The sequence below is a fragment of the Hemicordylus capensis genome, chromosome 2, assembly GCF_027244095.1.
Source record: "Hemicordylus capensis ecotype Gifberg chromosome 2, rHemCap1.1.pri, whole genome shotgun sequence".
In the NCBI taxonomy this organism is placed as follows: domain Eukaryota; kingdom Metazoa; phylum Chordata; class Lepidosauria; order Squamata; family Cordylidae; genus Hemicordylus; species Hemicordylus capensis.
In genome coordinates, this window is record NC_069658.1 from 321953430 (window position 1) to 321973326 (window position 19897).

The 19897-nt window shown below is 43.7% G+C and overlaps 1 protein-coding gene across 2 annotated transcripts in view; it reads left to right on the forward strand.

The window, feature by feature from the left end:
• DNAH1 (dynein axonemal heavy chain 1) overlaps positions 1-19897 on the forward strand; it is a 280454-nt gene that overhangs the window by 53657 nt on the left and 206900 nt on the right. Inside the window, exons 6-12 of one of the 2 annotated variants that reach the window (XM_053298325.1) lie at positions 2568-2700; positions 5865-6026; positions 6778-7030; positions 9628-9785; positions 13971-14182; positions 18973-19271; positions 19582-19732. In XM_053298325.1, the coding sequence (XP_053154300.1) occupies positions 2568-2700; positions 5865-6026; positions 6778-7030; positions 9628-9785; positions 13971-14182; positions 18973-19271; positions 19582-19732 (1368 nt within the window). Of the gene's footprint in view, positions 1-2567; positions 2701-5864; positions 6027-6777; positions 7031-9474; positions 9522-9627; positions 9786-13970; positions 14183-18972; positions 19272-19581; positions 19733-19897 lie in introns of those variants that run through there. The other variant, XM_053298327.1, reaches the window with a different exon arrangement.

Sequence of the window (19897 nt, forward strand, 5' to 3'; positions counted from 1 at the left end):
TTGAAGATTTTTTTTACATTTTTTGCATTTCCCCCATAGGGTATAATGGGGACTCAAACTGGTGTATTATTCCCTATTCAAAGCACCTAGGGGCACAAAACTGAACCTCAAAGCAATTGGACACTCCTGCAATTTTTAATGATTTTTTGGAAGCTCTTTCAATTTTTTGCATTTTTACCACAGGGAATAATGGGGATTTATTATTGCCCCCCAAAATGCAGACTGATCGATCTTTAATCTCTAAAGAAGTTTTCCTAGGTTTACAAATGTATAATACTAAACCTGCGAATTACCTGGGTAAGATTACTATCACTAAATATCGCAGGATGTTTACATTGGCCAGATTTAATGTGCTACCTTCAGCTGAATTAGAAGGTAAATTTAGAGGGATCCCAAAAGAACAGAGACTATGTCCTTGTGGCTCTGGAGAACAGGAGTCTATCTTTCATATCTTACTCCGCTGTCTTTTTTATAGGGACTTACGAACTTGTTATATTTCCTCCTTACTGACTGATTTCCCAGGGCATACAGATGCATTTTACGTCAACTATCTGCTCTCAGATCAGAAGGAGGAAGTAACATTTAAAGTTGCTAAGTTCTGTGAGGCAGCTAAGAAGGCTGGACAACAGATGGTAAATCAGATTATGCTAACGGGAAATTGCTGATTAGGATGAGTCCATGTTCCTGATTATATTATGTATATATTATTACTATATTACGTGTATTATTATGTATGTAAATTTTGGTCTATGACCGTAAATAAACATGACTTGACTTATTGCCCCCCAACTGCCCCCTGGGGGTTCCAGGGCACCAAAGTGGGTTTAGAGGCAAGACACCTTGTGCCATAACTCCCCCTAACAGCCTCAAGTCAGTGGGGCTCATGGTTTTTGTTTTATAATTTTTAAAAGATTTTAGCTTGTCTCAATGCAATGAATAGGAACCCCCCCCCTCAAAAATATTGAACAGTGTGTGCTAATTAACTCCATGTGACCTCAGAGTTTACGGGTGTGCATGTGTGAGAGAGAAATTCCCATTCATTGCATTGAGAGAGGCTAAAACCTTAAAAAGGTCATTTAAAAAAACAAACAAACCATGAGCTCCACCAGCTTGAGGATGCTGGGGGGAGTTATGGCACAAGATGCCTTACCCCCAAACCCACTTTGGTGCCCAGGAACCTCCCAGGGGGGCAGCTGGGGCATCCTCAAATCCCCATTATTCCCCATTATCCTCATATCCCCCATTGTTTTCCCTATGGGGAAAATGCAAAACAATTGAAAAATCTTCAAAAAATCATTAAAAATCACAGGAGTGTCTGATTACTTTGGGGTTCAGTGGGTGGTAGGCACCCCTCGGTGCCTACCACCTACCCCAGTTTTGTGCCCCTAGGTGCTCTGCATAGAGAATAATGGGCCAGTTTTAGTCTTCATTATACCCTATGGGAAAGATGCAAAAAATGTAAAAATCTCCCCCCCCCCCAATAATTTAAAATCAGTGTCTGCTTGCTTTGGGGTTTGGGTGGTAGTTGGCATCCATGGGTGCCTACCACCCCAATCCAGTTTTGGAGGCTCAAAACTTTGAACCAGTTTGAACTTGGACTGGCATTGCCAATTCTATGCCCTCTTTGGTTCAAGTTCGAACCTTTGAACCGAACCAGTTTGAATTCAAACTGATTTGAATTCTAACCTGTTTGCACTTCCCTAGCAGCAGTGGTGCTTAAGAGAAGCTGAATATGTTTTCAGAACAACAGAATGATATTTAGAGAAGGTTTTGATCTAACAAAATATACAGAGCATTCCCTACAATACACAGTGCAAGATCCAAAGGGCTGGGGGGAGGAATTTCCACACACATGATCCCCTTTCTCACCATGGCCTTCATCCCACTCCACCCCCCACCACACCACACTGCCCATTTTAGAAGGTTGATAAGGAAAGAAACCGTGCAAAAAGTGGATACTCAGGGACCATGAAAATTGCCAATAGTAGCAGAACCACTGCTATTATTACATGAATAGCCAAAAATCTGTATGGAGGAAAAAGGCAAGACACATATATCAATATAACAATCCTAAGATGCTATATTATAGGTCAAGGGTAATGAATAACAATACCAATCAGTAGTCTAGAGAAACTAGAAAAAGTAGCAACAATCTAGCAGATAAATCTGCACATGCATATAACCAAATATTACAACTCACTGGATAAATAAAATGTCATAACAAGGAATGAATATACATGTGAACAGGCACGTAAATATAGTATGGATGTATAAAAAATGTATACTAGTCCATATGAAGAATAATGAAAAAATGAGAACTCTGACATTGATGAAAATTCCAAATGAGTGACAGTAACACTAATATTGTGGATGATGTCTGAGTATGCATGTAGAGGAATATAGCATCACAAAAAAGGAAAGAAACTTCTTAAATGAAAATGAAGTGAAAATGGAGGACTTTTGGTGTGTTTGTATTAGAGTGCCTGGGAATACAAAGGGATTTCTGTGGATTCTAGCCCAGCCATTGTTTTTATGGAGGATTAATTTCTCAGTTGTTACTTGCTTAGGTTTTTGATGATGAAGAATATGATTGCCGGACTCCAGAAGAGTGGCTCTTATTGGGGGTGGAGCCTGAATCTGAGGACAGGAAACCAGTTCCAGGAAAAGCACTCCTTCCTACAGATGATGTGCTGGGGCATGGTAAAGTATAGAGGCAATCAAACTGGGTTACTGCTGGTTATGAAAATGATTTCAAAGAAATATTTAACTATGACAGGGAAGTTTTTCTTCCCTTCCAAATGGATCAAAACATCTTTTGATCTGGATCATGATATGTTGACATCCATAATAATGGGTACTGCACCTGCGCAGGATCCTTGCAGTGGAATGCCACAGCTCCTCGAGGCAACTGAGCCCCACCTCCATGCCTACAGCATGGTATTTAAAGGCGGGCGGTACGCCTTGTTCTTCAGTTCTTTTCTGACCGCCGCTGTGAACAGACCTTCTGTTGTCAATCCTTGACGGTTACATTCTTCTTCTGAGCTCACTTTTTTTTTTTTTAAAGACTGTACTGGTTTTTGACCTTGTATCGGCTTGATTACCACGATGGGGTTACTGACTTTGGAACGAAATAAGACTATGGCTAAGGATTATGGCTGATGGGGAAAAGACCTTCAAGAGATGTGAGGGCTGAAATACCAAATTCCCCTTGAAAAATCTCCATGATTTGTGCCTTATTTGCCTAGGCAAAGGGTATAATGTGTCTTTGTGTAAACTTTGTCTGTCTTTCTCGAAGCAGACCTGGAAAAATCAGGCTCTTTGGCTGCATGCCGTGATTTATGATGACTTATGGAGCCCTTTGACACTGGAAGACCCCCATCCATTGAGAATGGGCTCGACATCGATGCCAAAGGCTGGTCCGTCTAAATAATCCTCGACACCAGCTTCAACATCAACAACCTTCAAGAGCCCTAAACCTCCTGGTACTTCCTAAACCTCCTGGTACTTCACATGGGGGCCCTTCTGCTGGACATTCAAAGTCCAAAGGAAAATGGCCATGGATGGAGGATTCTGCTTTGATGCCATAACTTAAGAAGGCGAAGGCTATTGACCAGATGGGAGCTCAGACCCTCTCACCATCCGGTGAGACATAAAAGACGTTGATGTTGAACGCCCAAAGACCCCAAGGCTGAGACCGATGCTCGACATCAAACAGTTGTCAGTGCCTAGAATCTTGACATTGAGGGCGAAGAGTATCGATGCGGAACTTTAGAAGATTCTGAGGACAAGAGAGGCTCTCAATACCAACTGACTGTTGATGATTTCGACATTGAGGGCAAGATCACTTTCACTGGCACCAACTCCAGTCCAGTCTATTGTCCCATCAATGCTAACAAATCGACGTTGGGATGTGCCCTCATCGCCAAAGACTTCGATTTTGACATTTCGCAATGCTGGCGTATGGATCCAAATTTCCTGCCCAAGGTGGTGTCAGACTTCCACCTTAATCAAGATATCATCCTTCCAACATGCTTCAGAGACTCTTTCACACCTTTAGAATGTGCAACGTACTCTCTGGATGTCTGATGGACTCTCCTTTATTACCTAGACCATACAAAAGACTTCAGAACCATCAAGAGCCTTTTTGTTGCTTACAAGGGCTCTGAAAAAGGCTCCAGCATCTCTAGACAAAGGATATCCCACTGGCTAGTGGAGCTCATTTTGCTGACACAAATCACAAAACATCGATCCACCAAAGGCTATCAAGGCCCACGCCACTCGTGCCTGTGCTTCGTCTGCTGCACACTTATCGGGTGTAACTTTTACAGACATTTGCAAAGCGGCAACATGGTCCACAGAGTTACCATTCATCAAACATTACGCCATAGACCTACTTTTTGTGGCAGAGGCGAACTTCGGGAGAAGTGTTTTAAAGCAGGTGTTATAATAGCTACTCCTGCACCCTCCTCCAAAGGGAACTAGCTAAACATCCATTCTTATGGATCTCAATGGATCATGATCCAGATAAACAGGTTGCTCACCCATACCTTATGACGTGGTAGTGATCTGTTGACATCCATAAGACCCTCCCGAAGCACCCCGCTGGAGTGTGCATGCAATTGGATTCCAGAAGTGAACTCACCAGCAAAATATGATCATCCTCACCAGCGGTCATCCAAGAACTGAAGAACATGGCGCCTGGCACGCCTTTAAATAGCATGCTGTAGGCATGGAAGTGGGGTGTGGTCACCTCGAGGAGCTGCGGCATTCCACCGCAAGGATCCTGTGCAGGCACAGTACACATTCTTATGGATGTCAACAGATCACTACCAGATCATAAGTTACAGGTGAGCAACCTGTTTTTTTCTTGTACTCTGGGTGATTTTCAATCCTGACTAGTGACACTTAGGGCGGGTTCACATTTAAAGTGGGATTCAAAGCTTGCATAGCCTCCCTCAGCCCCAAGAGCATGCATTCCCCCACCCATTCCTGAATTTACCTCCTGTGTAGGTTAGGATATGCTGTGATTGGTCATGATGTATAAACCCACCAATGAAACTTATGGCTTCAGGGAACCTGAAGATCATTTGAAACTCACTTGAACCCTAAGGTTTCAGATCTCCAGTTCCCTGAAGCCATATGCTGAGATTCTTGAGCTTGAATGTCACAACCAGTCTTGACATATCCTCACCTTTAAAGGAAGTAGGCATACACATGGAAATGGGAGGGGGACTGTGTGCTCCTGGGGGCTGAAGGAGGTCGTATGAACCTCAGGTTCTGCTTTAAGTATGAACTCACCTGTAGAAATGTTGTTGGTTTTGTCAGTTGTATATGAAATTCATAGGAAGTCAGGCTATAACATTCTAGGTACTGTGTTTTAGGGGAAGGTCCATAGCTCAGTGGTAGAACAGAGCTTTGTTTGCAGAAAGTCCCAAATTCAATCTCTGGTAACTCCAGTAAAAAGATCACAGGTGACAGGACTGGGAAAGGTTTCTGTTCTGAGACCATTGGAGAGCAGTTGCTAGTCAGAATATACAATACTGGGCTAGATGGACCAATGGTATGACTCCATATAAGGCAGCTTCATATGTTCATATTGTTGCAAGTTTGCTGTCAGACATATTCACAATAATTAGTCACTATGGGTTTATCTTAATTTGATAAAGAAGTTAGATTATAATTTTATAAAATGTTGATGTTCTTTACTAGTCAGTAGATGTCTGCTAGTTCAAAGAAAATCTGGAGGCCAGAGCAGAAAGAGAGATTGCTGGGTTTTGTGGCAGTGAAGAAGCCCTACTGTAACCTTGTCATTTAACTAGGGCAATTATGGAAATGTAAAACCTTGTCTGTTATTAATTTTTCAGTTGATCCCAAAAGCCACTACCTGAAATATAAGTGGATAAATGTTGGTGTCTTGGATTATGACAAAGAGACAAAACTGTACTTGGTACATAAGACAAACCAGATGGGCCTGGTCCGGGACCAAGAAGGGAGACGTATACTAAATGGAGGAATGACTGAAGAAGGTGGGGTTTGCGCATGTATTAAGATAACATTGTCTAGAGAATACTGAGCTAAATGGACCAATGATCTGACTTGGTATAAGGCAACTTCCTCTTTTCCTATCAAAAAAAATTCTATACCCAGTTAGCTCCCTTTGATTCATAAAAGTCCCACATTATGAATTTCCCCGGTTCTTTAATAAGAGGAAACTGCATATTTTTATGTCTAATATTAACTATGCAGGACAGTAGCCAAATTGGGATTGTGGCACTGGAGGACAAGAGTGTGGCCCTTTTCCCTATGCTATTTTCCTGATCTAAGCTGTAGCTGCAACTTGTCTAGCAAAGAAAATCAGGTGCTAACATGATTTTTTTTAAAAAATTACCATAGGACAAACAGCAGCTGGAGTGTCAATTTAGATTGGAAAAACAGCACAGGAAGAAAGTGTGTTCCTTTCTCCAACATTGTGACCCTTTCTTCTTGTCCCCTTGGTGGCTGCTTTTAACTGTATAAGAGCAGTGGGAGATCCTATCACTGATCTCCTGCCATCTCATCTAGTTAAACATGTTGACATTTCTGCTCAGTGATCCTCTGAATCAAAACTGATTCTTCATTTGCCATCCATCATTCTTTTCTCAACCCCAGCCAGCCTACTTGACACATTGGTATGCTCATAGGCACACTGACAGTTTTTGTGACCCAAACTACATTCCGATTTCTGTTATCTGTTCTTATGTCTCCAGTGTGTTTGTTTCCCCCCTTTTCTCTTCCCAGGGAGAGCCCCACTGATGCCCAGACAGTATTGGGTGCCCCGAGTCCATTTGCTTTTTCTCGCAGAGGACCCTCGTGTTTTTGCCCAGCGAGTGATTTCCGCCCATAACTTGCGGAAGAAAACGCAGGCACTATTGTTGTATAATCTCTATGTAGACTGTATGCCTGTGGATGGGATGCAAAATATTGAAGAGAAGAGTTTGCAACAGATGAAGCAGATGGCAATGGAAACATCACGTCTGAGGAAAGGGAGTTAGTAAGTACTAGCTGCGCTGGGCGCGGAGCATCTGCACCTCTAGTTTGCCTTAGCCATCTTCTCTCTCCTCTGCCCGCCCACCCACTGGTACTTATTTTCGGCCAGCCAGCCAGCTGGCCACCCTCCCACCAGCTGCCTCGGCCCACCACCTCCTCCTGTCTTCCGTCCAGACTGCCACCTCCTGCTGGCAGCTGCCTTTTCTCGCTGGCCTGCCACCTCCTCCGGCCTGCTGCCGCATTTCCTTCCGGCAGGTGGCCTGCCGCTTCCTCCGGCCCACCGCCGTGCTTCCTCCCAGTGACCACCCACCTGGCCGCCATCATTGTTTCCTTCCCCGTCGCTATCTGGGCAGCTACTTGCAAACTCTCATGAGAGCTGCCACACATGGGATCAGCGACGGGTACATTTAGGAGAATTAGATATTTAGATTGCAGTGATTCTTTGTGAGTGGTTAAGTGAGATTGTTGGAGACAGTTAAACCATGGCTCTGATGTTTTTTAAAAAATCTTGAGGCACAGCAGGCTGAGTGACAACAAAACTGCACTCTTCTAATCCCGTCTTTCCTTTTTCTTCACTTATCTCTTTCTGCTCTGCCATTCCTACTCTCTCTTCCTCCTTCTGTAGGCCTTGAGAAATGTGTTCTTCAGAAGCCTGTAGAAATTTTTAAGGAGCAAAATAGCAAAGACCACCAAGGGCAGAAACCTTCACTTAAGGGGGTAATCTTGGGCTGCAATATTTAACCAATTATTTAGTTAGAGAAATTAATTTTAAAACTTTTAATTGCCAATAAAGGTAGCTCCAATTAACTGAGCAGCAGGTTTTTTAAAACACTTATTTTAAATATTTATTTGATATAAGTATTGATAAAATTTGCGATGATGTTCCATTCTAAGAGGCATTCCCCTCTTTTCTCACACATAAATGGGAATGCCCGTTCAACAGTAATAAGTTATAGTTGCAGTCGTAAACACACTTACCAAGGAGTAAGACTCATTCAACACAGAGTTCTTACTTCTGAGTAAACATGGAGAGGATCACACTGTTGCATTTCTTTAATTGGATGACAGTTCTAGTGCAATTACATCTGGCATAGTGTGGCTGTAGTGTGATAATATATGGTGTGGTATGGTATCCTTAGAAGGCTACCCGAAATGTGATCTTCTCTTTCACCTATAGGCATTTGAAAACTTTAAGGGGCACCATTCTAATTGGTGATGCTGGAAAGTTTTCAAATTGCAATCCCTCCACAAACTTCTGGTACTTAGGTGGCCTTGAAGAGCTCTTTTTGTGTGTGAAAAGCTAGAGCCTTTCTTGTGACTGAGAGTTGGTTCCTGATCAGGCGCTACTCGTCTCCTTATTAGCCAGCAGCTAATAATGCGTGTTCAAAGATGAGATCAGATCAGGAATAGTGTGCCTCTGAATGGAAGGAGGAAAAATCTCTCAGCTGGAAGTGAGTGGAACATAAGGCATGGTCTTGTCTGTTGCGTTCATCTCTGTGGCTTGGAAAATCCAGGACGCTCTGAGCTAAATGAATCGTCATCTAGCAATGTCATTGATAGATCAGTCCACCTCACTGAACTGTGACAGCTTTTACCACATTCAGCTGCAGAAGTGTGAAATGCAATATAGTTAGTTTTTCAACAAGGCTAGATTCTATCTATGGATCACTGTATGAGCAGACAAAAATACTCTGATGCTGGAAGCAAGAGGTGATAATATGATAAGAAAAAATAAAGGGGGCTCTAGGTGTGCATAAATATCTCACTAGGCATTTTATAATTTCAGAAAATATCTGGAGGAGGTGTTTGAAAAGTGGCTGTCCCATTTCCTGTCTCAAGTTCCTCAGTATTCAAGTGTAGGGTTCTTCTTTCCTCATTTATGCTCTTGTGGACTATTTGCTCCCTACATTTGTCCTCACAGTCCTTGTGTGTATATACTATATTCCATTGGCTTTGTTCTGCATGCAGTAATAAAGGTCCTGATCCAGCTCTCATTGTGGGCAATCAATTGCACCAAAGCCCCATCCCCTATCTTACAGCAGGCAGCACTCACATGTAGTCACCCATCCAAATGCAAACCAAAGCAACCACTGCTTAGCAAAGGGGACAAGTCTAGTTTGCTATTGTAAGACCAGCTTAATCCATTCACAGATTCCCTTTACAGATTTCTCTCTTGCTGGATCAGTGTATTTGATTCAGATATGATTGTTTCTATTGTTTGTTTTATTTTTTGTTTTGTTTTGTTTTTGCTTTGTATACTCCATAGAAATGGAGCAGAGATGACCAGCCTGGCAGTTGCTATGGTTCAGGAGGGGAGCAAGAAAGAAACATGGAAATAGTGTTTCTTTTCTAATTTCTTTTCTTGCCTCCTCTTAATCAATAGGTATCTAGTCCTGTGTCCTCACTGGCTCTTGATTCTTCAGCATCACCTGCTGTCCCATTTCAGGTTGCTTTGCTAATAAGATGAAGACACTTAATGAAGAAGCAAAGCATAAGTGAGCACAAGAGACATGACTATGGGACTATAGTTATATGAATGATGCAAACATATCATTGCGAGACCTTGTTCATTCTGTTAATTAGTTTTTAAATTATACTTAGCGTTTTAGATCATCTGCATCTCCTGGGAAAGGAAGTGTCCCTAGACTTTGAACGTACCATGAACAAGATTAACTTTGACAGAATTGTGAGTGCCAAGCCTCAGACATTCTCTTATGTCACTCTGCCTGAGAAAGAAGAAGAGAAGGTGCCAGAGAAGGGTAGGTGGCACAACACAACATGGTAAAAACGTCTCGGGAAAACGGCCTTGTTTGTTATGACTAACTTTAGACTATTATTTAGGCTGTGTTCATACAGTCACAGTGATCCTGGTTAAAGAGTTAACCAGCATCCCTGAACCCTGCAAAGCTGATTGCGAGTACTCAGAACTTCTGGGCAGTCCTAGTCAAACTGCTACAGTGGTTAACCCACATTTAACCAAGACAGATAATCAGGATATAATTCTGGTTATCTATCCTGGTTAAATGCTTGTTAACTGGAGTGGTTTGTCAAGGATTACCCTGAAATTCTGGGTTCTCACAGTCAGCTCCACAAGGCTCAACAATCTTGGTTAACACTTTTACCAGGATTGCTGTGATTTTGTAATATGATGTGAAAGGAGATGACACTAGGAAGAGATTATCTGTATCGTAGATTTATATCTTTTGCACACAGTTAAAAAGATTGGTAGGCTGTGTTGAGTCCTGTTCTTCTCTACACAGGAGCACCCACTGCCTGTATTTTCTGAGAATCTGAATTCACTTTGTCAACTATGTAGTTCCAGTGTGTAACTCTCTGCAAGGTTTACTCCCTGTGAACCAAACCTGCTAATATTAATTTTTTTTAAGGCTTTTTGGATAAAACGGGTTTCATTGTACTCATGGGAGTGGCTTATAGCATCACCCAGTGGATGCAAGCAAGTCCATACCATGGAGTCTTTAAGGGACTAAGCAAGGTTAGCGAAGAGTTGTGGCAGTGCCATGCATGAAAGATGGTGCTCCCTTGTCTGGTCCCCCCCGCCACTTTCTGAAACAAGTAACAGTGTTCAATAAGAATCTCATTATTTTAAAAAACCTTTTTCTAGCTCTTATGATTGCAAAGTTAGGTTTGAAAGCTGGTGGGCAATGTTTGGTGAAATCTCAGAAGTAAGAGATTGGGATACTTCGGACCCCAGTGATCAGGGAAAGGTACTTCAGTGTCCGACCATTGCTGGACACAGAAATTGCCACAGGTGTGGTCCGCAGGAGCAAGGTGAGCCTTGGGTCCTTTTATTCCTTGAGGTTTTGTTCTCAAGGAATTGCTCAGAAATCAGTTTTGCAAGATGGAGGATAAGAGGCAGTCGCTACTTTAAAGAACAGGGGAAAGTCCATGTGGGGATTGGTGAGGAGGAGAAGCAATGATGGTCTGGTCTCTGCTCTAATGGAAACTAGCTGGAGAAAGAAGAAGCTGCAGATGAGGGCCTGACAGACTTGCTATTGGTGGTTTATCTGCTTAACCTGCTTAACGGGCAGTCACTTGAGGACCAAACTGGAGGAATAGCCTATTGTAAGACTGAGATCTGAGATCTTGATTCTTCTAATATAAGTAGCAAGTACCCCTGTCCAGAATGGAACTGCAGGATGAGGGGCTTTGCTATGTACATGTACTATTTACGTTAGAAAAACCAGGCATGCAGGACCCATTCACACGATCGGCTTTAGCAACAGTTTAGCAGTAAGTGAGGTTCTCCACACGAGTAGTGTGGAGAGCCTTACCAGGCTCTGCAGGGAGCGTGGGCTTAGCCCACTCTCCCTGCAGACGAGCAGTCGCTCATTGCTGGGCAGCCAAATCAGCCTCCCACATGACTACCAGCCCCGTCATGGAACTGGTAGGTGCAGCAGGGATTGGTGGCTGCATCCTGGGGAGACCACTGAGATTGGGAGGCTTGTTTTAGCCTCCCGGCAGGGTCTCCTTGCGAGTTGCTGTGGTGCAGTGCTGTGCCATGGCAACTCACAATTAGGAAAACGGAGTTAGCAGAGCACTCACTCCACTAACCCTGTTTAAGGGGAGGGCTTCTTTGGTGGGCTAGATGCCAGAGAACCACTGGGCTCACCTGCGAAACCAATGGTTCTCACGATGGGGGAAAATCGGTCTAGGCTCAGCCCAGTTTCCCCCATCGTGAGAATAGCCTGAGTAAATAAATATTGTTTCAGTGCTTATGGTCACTGTCCATTAGGACTGTGCAGTGTTGGGTTGGGAACATTAGAAATGGCCTGATATGGGCCATTTTGGAGGAGATCAGAAAAGTTCTTGATCAGATCTACGGAAGCCCATTTCAGTATGGACATCTTTGATCTCCCCTTGGAAGAAATTTAAGTTTTCCAGAGCTACAAATGGTGGTGTGTGTGATCTGTCTCTCTGTGTGTGATCTCTCTCTCTCTCTCTCTCTGTGTGTGTGTGTGTGTGTGTGTGTGTGTGTGTGTGTGTGTGTGATCATGACTGGGGGGGAAAAATGATTTTCTGCCCCCTTTCTGCCCGCCTGCCTGCCCATGCATTTCTTTCCACTTTTTGAAAGCCTTTTAGCCGATTTAAAAACTTACAGTTAAGTGGCCAATTTCTGGGTTTCCCCCCGAAATTCTTGGATGTTACATCACATCCCCTAAGATTATATGATTATATCATTTCCCTTGTGATTCTCTGTTGTTACATTACTTTCCTTCTGGGTTTCACAGTGATTTTTCTAGGGGTGTGCATTTTGGAATTTTCTTGTTTCGATTTGTATCCGAATTGAAACACCCCCATTTTGTTTTGTACCCAAATTTTCTGAATCCGAATCAGCCCTGTTTTGTTTTGTAGCCGAATTTTCCGAATCTGAATCCAAATCGATTTGGATCTTTAAAAAGGGTCCCAGGTCAAAAAGAGTGGGTGGTGGTGGTAGTGTCCAATGGGTGGAAGCTACCACCCAAATTTCAAAGGAATTAGGCAAAGGGCTGATTTTTTTGTGAATTTTTAAAGTTTACACATCTTTAAGAATTTTCCCATAGGGAATAATGGAGATTCCAGCAAATGTATCGCTTCAAATCAAGGGGAAAGGGATGACCCAGAGCGGAGTGTGGTGGGTGGTAGTGCCCAATGGGGGCAAGGAAACTTTCAGAATTATCTCAAAAGAATTAGAAACATAGGAAACTGCCATATACTGAGTCAGACCATTGGTCTATCTAGCTCAGTATTGTCTTCACAGACTGGCAGCAGCTTCTCCAAGGTTGCAGGCAGGAATCTCTCTCAGCCCTATCTTGGAGAAGCCAGGGAGGGAACTTGAAACCTTCTGCTCTTCCCAGAGCGGCTTCATCCCCTGAGGGGAATATCTTGCAGTGCTCACATATCAAGTCTCCCATTCATATGCAACCAGAGCAGATTCTGCTTAGCTATGGAGACAAGTCATGCTCAACCACAAGACCAGTTCTCCTCTCCATTGGGCAAAGGGCTGATCTTTGTGAATTGTTGAAGTTTACATGTCTTTTAAGATTTCTCCCATAGGGAATAATGGAGGTTTCAGCAGCCCCATTATTCCACTTGGGGGGCACTGGGGTTTCCCAGAGCGAGGGGTTGTGTAGTGCACATAGGGTGCCAACCACCTCCATACCCACAAGCCCTTGGGGTACTGGGTTTTGTGTTTCTGAGCTGCTCATTGTAGATTCTCTGGTAGTATATGAGATTTTCAGTGAAAAACAAGAATCCACTCTCATATGCTACCAGAGAATCTACACTCAGAAAACCACAGAAACAACAGAACCCAACACCCCATGGGTTAGCAACCCTTCCCCTGGCCTATGTTGGGTCAGTAAAGAATGGCAAGAAGCAAAAGAGCCAATGGGGAACAAGGAGGGAATTGTCAGCAGGTCAGCCCATGATTTAGGTCACCGATCAGAAGGCTGGAAGGGTGGGAAATTCAAAGAGATGCCAAACACAAAATGGAGACTGACTCAGAGATCATCACAAAATGGAGGTCCGAAACAACAAAACGTTTTGTAGCCGAAACAGGGACGTTTTGTTTTGTATACAAAACTTTTGGATCTGGAAAATGGGTGTTTTGTCTTGTCTACAAAACACCCGAAACAGGCTGTTTTGGGTACAAAACATTTTGTATTTGAAACGTTTCGCACATCCCTAGATTTTTCCTAGTTTTAATTTTGGTATTCTAACTATCTTGTTTTTAATTGAAGAAAAAACCTGATCCCGACCCCAATCCCAGTCCTGACCATGCCATTCTGAAGGATCCAGAGGACCCCAAACTGACATTTGAGTCAGATCGGGTTGGTCCCAATCCTGACATTTGCAAACATGCACAGGCCTACTATCCATGTTTAACAAGAAGTGTCACAAGGCCACTTTTGCTACTTAAAAAACATCCTTCCTTTTGTCACCAGGTCTAATTGAGGTCCCAGAATACCCATTCAATGAGCAAAGAGAAGCTTTTACCTTCATCTCCCTGCTAACAAGACCAGAAGTAATTATGGCTTTGGTCCAGGTGCGGGGCGAGTGCAATAGAACAGCAGCAATGTCACTGTTCCATTCAACCCTGACTAAGTATGGCCGACTAGAAGAGTTTGAACAGATCCAGACACAGACCTTTTCTCAGGTATGACAGTGGGGCCAGGCTCTTTCAATAGATGGGGCAATGTAAAGTGTAAGGGGTCTGTGTTAATGAGCCAAACAGTTACCATTTTTAGATTAGAACTCATTACTGAGTATCATTTATGAAATTTAACCACAGACTTATTGGACATACTCTGCAGATTATGAGTAAGAAGAAAGACAAACTCTTTTGACAGTAATCAAGTTAATCTTAAAAAACACAATTTCCCAGACACAATTTGTAATGCCATTCCTGGGCTCCAAATTTTTATCCCTGAAACAATGCCTTTGGCCATGTGAAAATATTTTTCACACACTCAGTTTTTCCCAGTATTTCCTTTTCAGGGCACAGCTCCTCCAAACTCCCCAACTATCTTTAATTTTCTACAAATTCCAAAAGCAATTTGAAGGTTAGAGGTAAAACAGTGGGCAACATGCACACTTAATTTTCTCTGGGGTTTACATAAGAACATAAGAACAGCCCTGCTGGATCAGGCCCAAGGCCCATCTAGTCCAGCATCCTGTTTCGCACAGTGGCCCACCAGATGCCATTGGGAGCCTACAGTCAGGAGTTGAGGGCATGCCCTCTCACCTGCCATTACTCCCCTGCAACTGGTACTCAGAGGCACCCTGCCCTTGAGGCAGGAGGTGGCCTACAGTCCTCCGACTAGTAGCCATTGATAGACCTCTGCTCCATGAAGTCATCCAAACCCCTCTTAAAGCCATCCAGGTTGTTGGCTGTCACCACATCCTGTGGCAGAGAGTTCCACAAGTGGATCACGCGTTGTGTGAAAAAGTACTTCCGTTTGTTGGTCCTAGACCTTCTGGCAATCAATTTCATGGAGTGACCCCTGGTTCTAGTGTTGTGTGAGAGGGAAAAGAATCTCTCTCTCTCCACACCATGCATGATTTTATAGACCTCTATCATGTCTCCCCGCAGTCGTCTTTTTTCTAAACTAAAAAGCCCCAGGTGTTGTAGTCTTGCCTCATAGGAAAGGTGCTCTAATCCCCTGATCATCTTGGTTGCCCTTTTCTGTACCTTCTCCAGTTCAACAATGTCCTTTTTAAGATGTGGTGACCAGAACTGTACGCAGTACTCCAAGTGTGGTCGCACCATAGTTTTGTATAAGGGCATTATAATGTTAGCCGTTTTATTTTCAATCCCCTTCCTAATGATCCCTAGCATGGAATTTGCCTTTTTCACAGCTGCCGCACATTGAGTCGACACTTTCAACGAGCTGTCAACCACAACCCCAAGATCCCTCTCCTGGTCCGTCAACAACAGCTCAGATCCCATCAGCATATACTTGAAGTTGGGGTTTTTCATCCCAATGTGCATCACTTTACACTTGCTAACATTGAACCGCATTTGCCATTTTGTCGCCCACTCCCCCAGGTTGGAGAGATCCTTTTGGAGCTGCTCACAATCCGTTTGAGATTTCACTACCCGGAAGAGTTTGGTATCATCTGCAAATTTGGCCACGTCGCTGCTTACCCCTGCTTCTAGATCATTTATGAATAAATTAAAAAGCACCGGTCCCAGTACAGATCCCTGGGGGACCCCACTTCTTACTTCCCTCCATTGTGAAAACTCTCCATTTATACCTACCCTCTGTTTCCTGTCTTTCAACCAGTTAGCAATCCACACATGTACTTGTCCCTTTATCCCATGACAGCTAAGTTACCTCAGGAGCCTTTGATGAGGAACTTTGTCAAAAGCTTTTTGGAAGTCCAGGTAGACTACGTCAACTGGATCACCTCCTTGATCCACACACTTGTTGACACTCTCAAAGAAGTCCAAAAGGTTGATGAGGCAAGATTTACCTTTGCGGAAGCCATGCTGGCTCACTCCGAGCAGGGCCTGTTCTTCTAGGTGCTTTACAATTTTATCCTTGAGGATGCTTTCCATCAATTTGCCTGGAACGGATGTTAGGCTAACTGGCCTGTAATTTCCCGGATCTCCCCTGGATCCCTTTTTGAAAATCGGTGTTACATTTGCCACTCTCCAGTCCTCTGGTACAGAGCCCGATTTCAGGGATAAGTTAAATATTTTAGCAAGGAGGTCGGCAATTTCACATTTGAGTTCTCTGAGGACTCTTGGATGGATGCCATCCGGCCCTGGTGATTTGTTAGCTTTCAGTTTTTCCAGACAGTTTAGAACATCATCCCTTGTCACTTTTATCTGACTCAGCTCTCTAGCCTCCATCCCTAAAAAGCCTGGTTCAGGAACAGGTATATGCTCAGTATCCTCTGCCGTGAAGACAGATGCAAAGAACTCATTCAGTTTCTCTGCAACCTCCATATCCTCCTTAATAATCCCTTTCACTCCCTCATTGTCTAATGGCCCAACCGCCTCCCTGGCAGGTTTCCTGCTTGTACTTAAAGAAGTTTTGTACTTAATGTGTACTTAAAGAAGTTTTTCTGATGTACTTAAAGAAGTTTTTGTTATTCCCCTTGATACTTTTGGCTAAATGTTCCTCAAACTCTCTTTTTGCCTCCCTTATTGTCACTTTGCATTTCTTTTGCTAGAGTTTGTGTTCCTTTTTGTTCTCTTCGTTTGGACAGGCCTTCCAATTTCGGAAGGAAGTCTTCTTCCCTTTTATGGCTTCCTTGACGGTACCCGTTAGCCATGCTGGCATCCTCCTGGACTTAGTGGTACCTTTCTTCCTTTTGGGTATGCAATCTAACTGGGCTTCTAGTATTGTGGTTTTGAGTAAACTCCATGCACTCTGGAGCGAAGTGACTCCTGATTTCCCCCCTCAGCTTTCTTTTCACCATACTCCTCATTTTGGAGAAGTTTCCTCTTCTGAAATTCAAAATGTCCGTGTTAGACATCCTTGGTGATTCTCTCCCCGCATGTATGCTGAATTTGATGGCACTATGGTCACTGTTCCCTAAAGGGTCAATGACACTGACATCACGCACCAGGTCCTGGGTGTCACTCAGAATTAGATCTAAGGTCGCCTTCTCTCTGGTTGGTTCCATGACCAACTGTTCTAGGGCACAGTCATTTAGCATATCTAGAAATTTGACCTCTTTGTCCTGACTTGAATTTACCCAGTCTATGTGTGGGTGGTTGAAATCACCCATAATTACAGCCCTGCCTCTCCTTGATGCCTCCCTGATTTCCTCCTGCAACTCCCAGTCACTGTCATCATTTTGATCCGGAGGGCGATAGCACGTCCCCAGTAGCACGTTTCTTTTCCGACCTTGTATAGTCACCCACAGGGTTTCTGTGGAGGACTCCAGTCCACTTAGGTTTTCTAGCTTATTAGATTCTATCCCTTCTTTAACATACAGTGCTACCCCTCCTCCAAGGCGCCCCTCCCTGTCCTTTCTGTAGAGTTTATACCCAGGGATAACAGTGTCCCACTGGTTCTCACTGTTCCACCATGTTTCTGTTATGCCCACTATGTCTATTTCTGCGTTAGCAACCAAGCACTCCAGCTCACCCATCTTGGTTCGGAGGCTTCTGGCATTGGCATACAAGCCCCTATACGCTGAATCTCTCCCCTGATGTATGCTGCTCTTTTGACTCTTTGACCTGCTGGCACAGGCTCCCATCTGCTCTTTATGCGGTTTTGCTCCATCCCCTTCTGTTTTATTTGCATTCCTTGCAGCCTCACACTTTAAAGGATGGCTTTTGCCAAACGGGATACTGCCCAGCTCCCATCGGCTGTTCCCCAAGTGTCATTTTAAAAGCTGCTCTGCAACCTTTTTGATTTTAAGCGCCAGCAGTCTGGTTGCATCTTGGTTCAAGTGCAGCCCGTCCCTCTTGTACAGGCCTTGCTTGCCCCAAAATGTGTCCCAGTGCCTAACAAATCTAAACCCCTCCTCCTGGCACCACCGTCTCATCCACGCATTGAAACCCCTCAGCTCTGCCTGTCTCACTGTACTTGCGCGTGGAACAGGTAGCATTTCTGAGAATGCTACCTTGGGGGTCCTGGACTTCAAAATGCTACCTATCAGTCTAAATTTGGCTTCCAGGACCTCCCGACTGCATTTCCCCACATTTTTGGTGCCGACGTGCACCACGACAGCTATCTCCTCCCCAGCACTGCCTAGGAGCCTGTCTAGATGCTGCGTAATGTCCGCAACCTTCGCACCAGGCAGGCAAGTCACCGTGCGGTCAACACGCGGGTCACAAACCCATCTCTCTATCCCCCTAATGATCGAAAAATGTGAAAAATGGACAAATTCCCATTTTGCTCTGTATACCTGTGAAATCACCTGTTTTCTAAAAAAAGAAGATGATGAAAATTAGAAAAAAGAATTACTGTTATCATGTTTTAATAAAATCAAGGAATTTGGCTGCCTTCTTAGTAAGAGTAAGATGTCACATTCCTATTCAATGTTTGTATTCGGATAGCAGAGTACTGCTTATTTACTGAATAGTATATTCTGGACTGCTAACACATGTAATAAGCCCCCAACAACTGACAAAGCATCTCTGTGTTTTTCTAGACAAAGGACCTTTGGGAGAATGATTTGTAGTGGATGGGTGCTTAACTCTTATCCCACCTGTTTCCCCCCCTGCAGCATCCCAACTGCTCCCCCTCCCCACAGCATGGAGGTGAAGGCACATGTTTACCTCTACTAACTTATTTACCCTTCCAAGGGAAAGACATAGGCCAGGGCAATGATTTAACACCCACTCCTCCTGCCATTCCTCCACTGAAAATTGTCTTTTTCTGAACCTGCTTTCCTAGAAGAAGCAGCCATCAGGGTTACATTTCTTATGATGGTGTGCAGTGTGGCCCTGTGGTTGACGTTTGTTGTTATATTTTCCTTTAGGTTTCAATGTTCCTCAAGGATACTTGGATCAATACTCTAAAGATAGCAGTGAGAAGCAGTCTGAGGGACATAGGCAAAGGCTGGTACAACCTATATGAGACCAAGTGGGAGGTATACCTGATGTCCAAGCTTCGTCAACTCATGGAGCTTATCAAGTTTATGTTGCAGGACTCCTTGCGTTACCTAGTCCAGGATTCACTGGCCAACTTCACCCAGCTATTTGTGGACTCCTGCTACACAGTTCTGAATTGCCCTGAGAATATGGACTGGGGAGATGACCTTGTTAACAGCCCGTACAAGTAAGGAGAGAGATGGAGAGATGTTTTAGCAGTGTGGGAAAGGGAGGAGCACATCAGCCACTGGCCACTGTGTTTTAATTGGTTTTTCTTTTTTTCCCCAGAAGTGAAATTGTTTAAGCTTATTATTTATAAAGTCTTTCATGAGGTAGTATCACTGTGGAAGGCACTATTGGAATGGAGCACACTGTAGTTATGTGACTCCTCCACTGGCATACTTCAGTTTTCTGTCTGAGGCAGGGCTGGTTGACAAAAGACTGAAACATGCTTCTACATTTCTAATTTTAAAATCCAATATTTCTTATTTTTGCAGGCCACGAAAAAACCCACTGTTCATAATTGATCTGGTTTTGGACCATGTCGGAGTACATTTCAGCACACCCTTGGAGAACTTTGAAACAACACTTGTTTCTCTGTTTAATAAAGGGATCCTGGCTACCCATACCATACCACAGCTGGAGAAAGTGAGTTACCCTAGAGAATTTGAGATCGCATCCTGATGACTTGACCCATCTTATGAAAAGTATATTCACTTATACCACTGCATGTTTACTGAAGATAAATGTTTAATCTAGGGAGGGATGCTACAAAGTTGACTTGGTTAGCCAAGTTGTTATATCAGGACATAA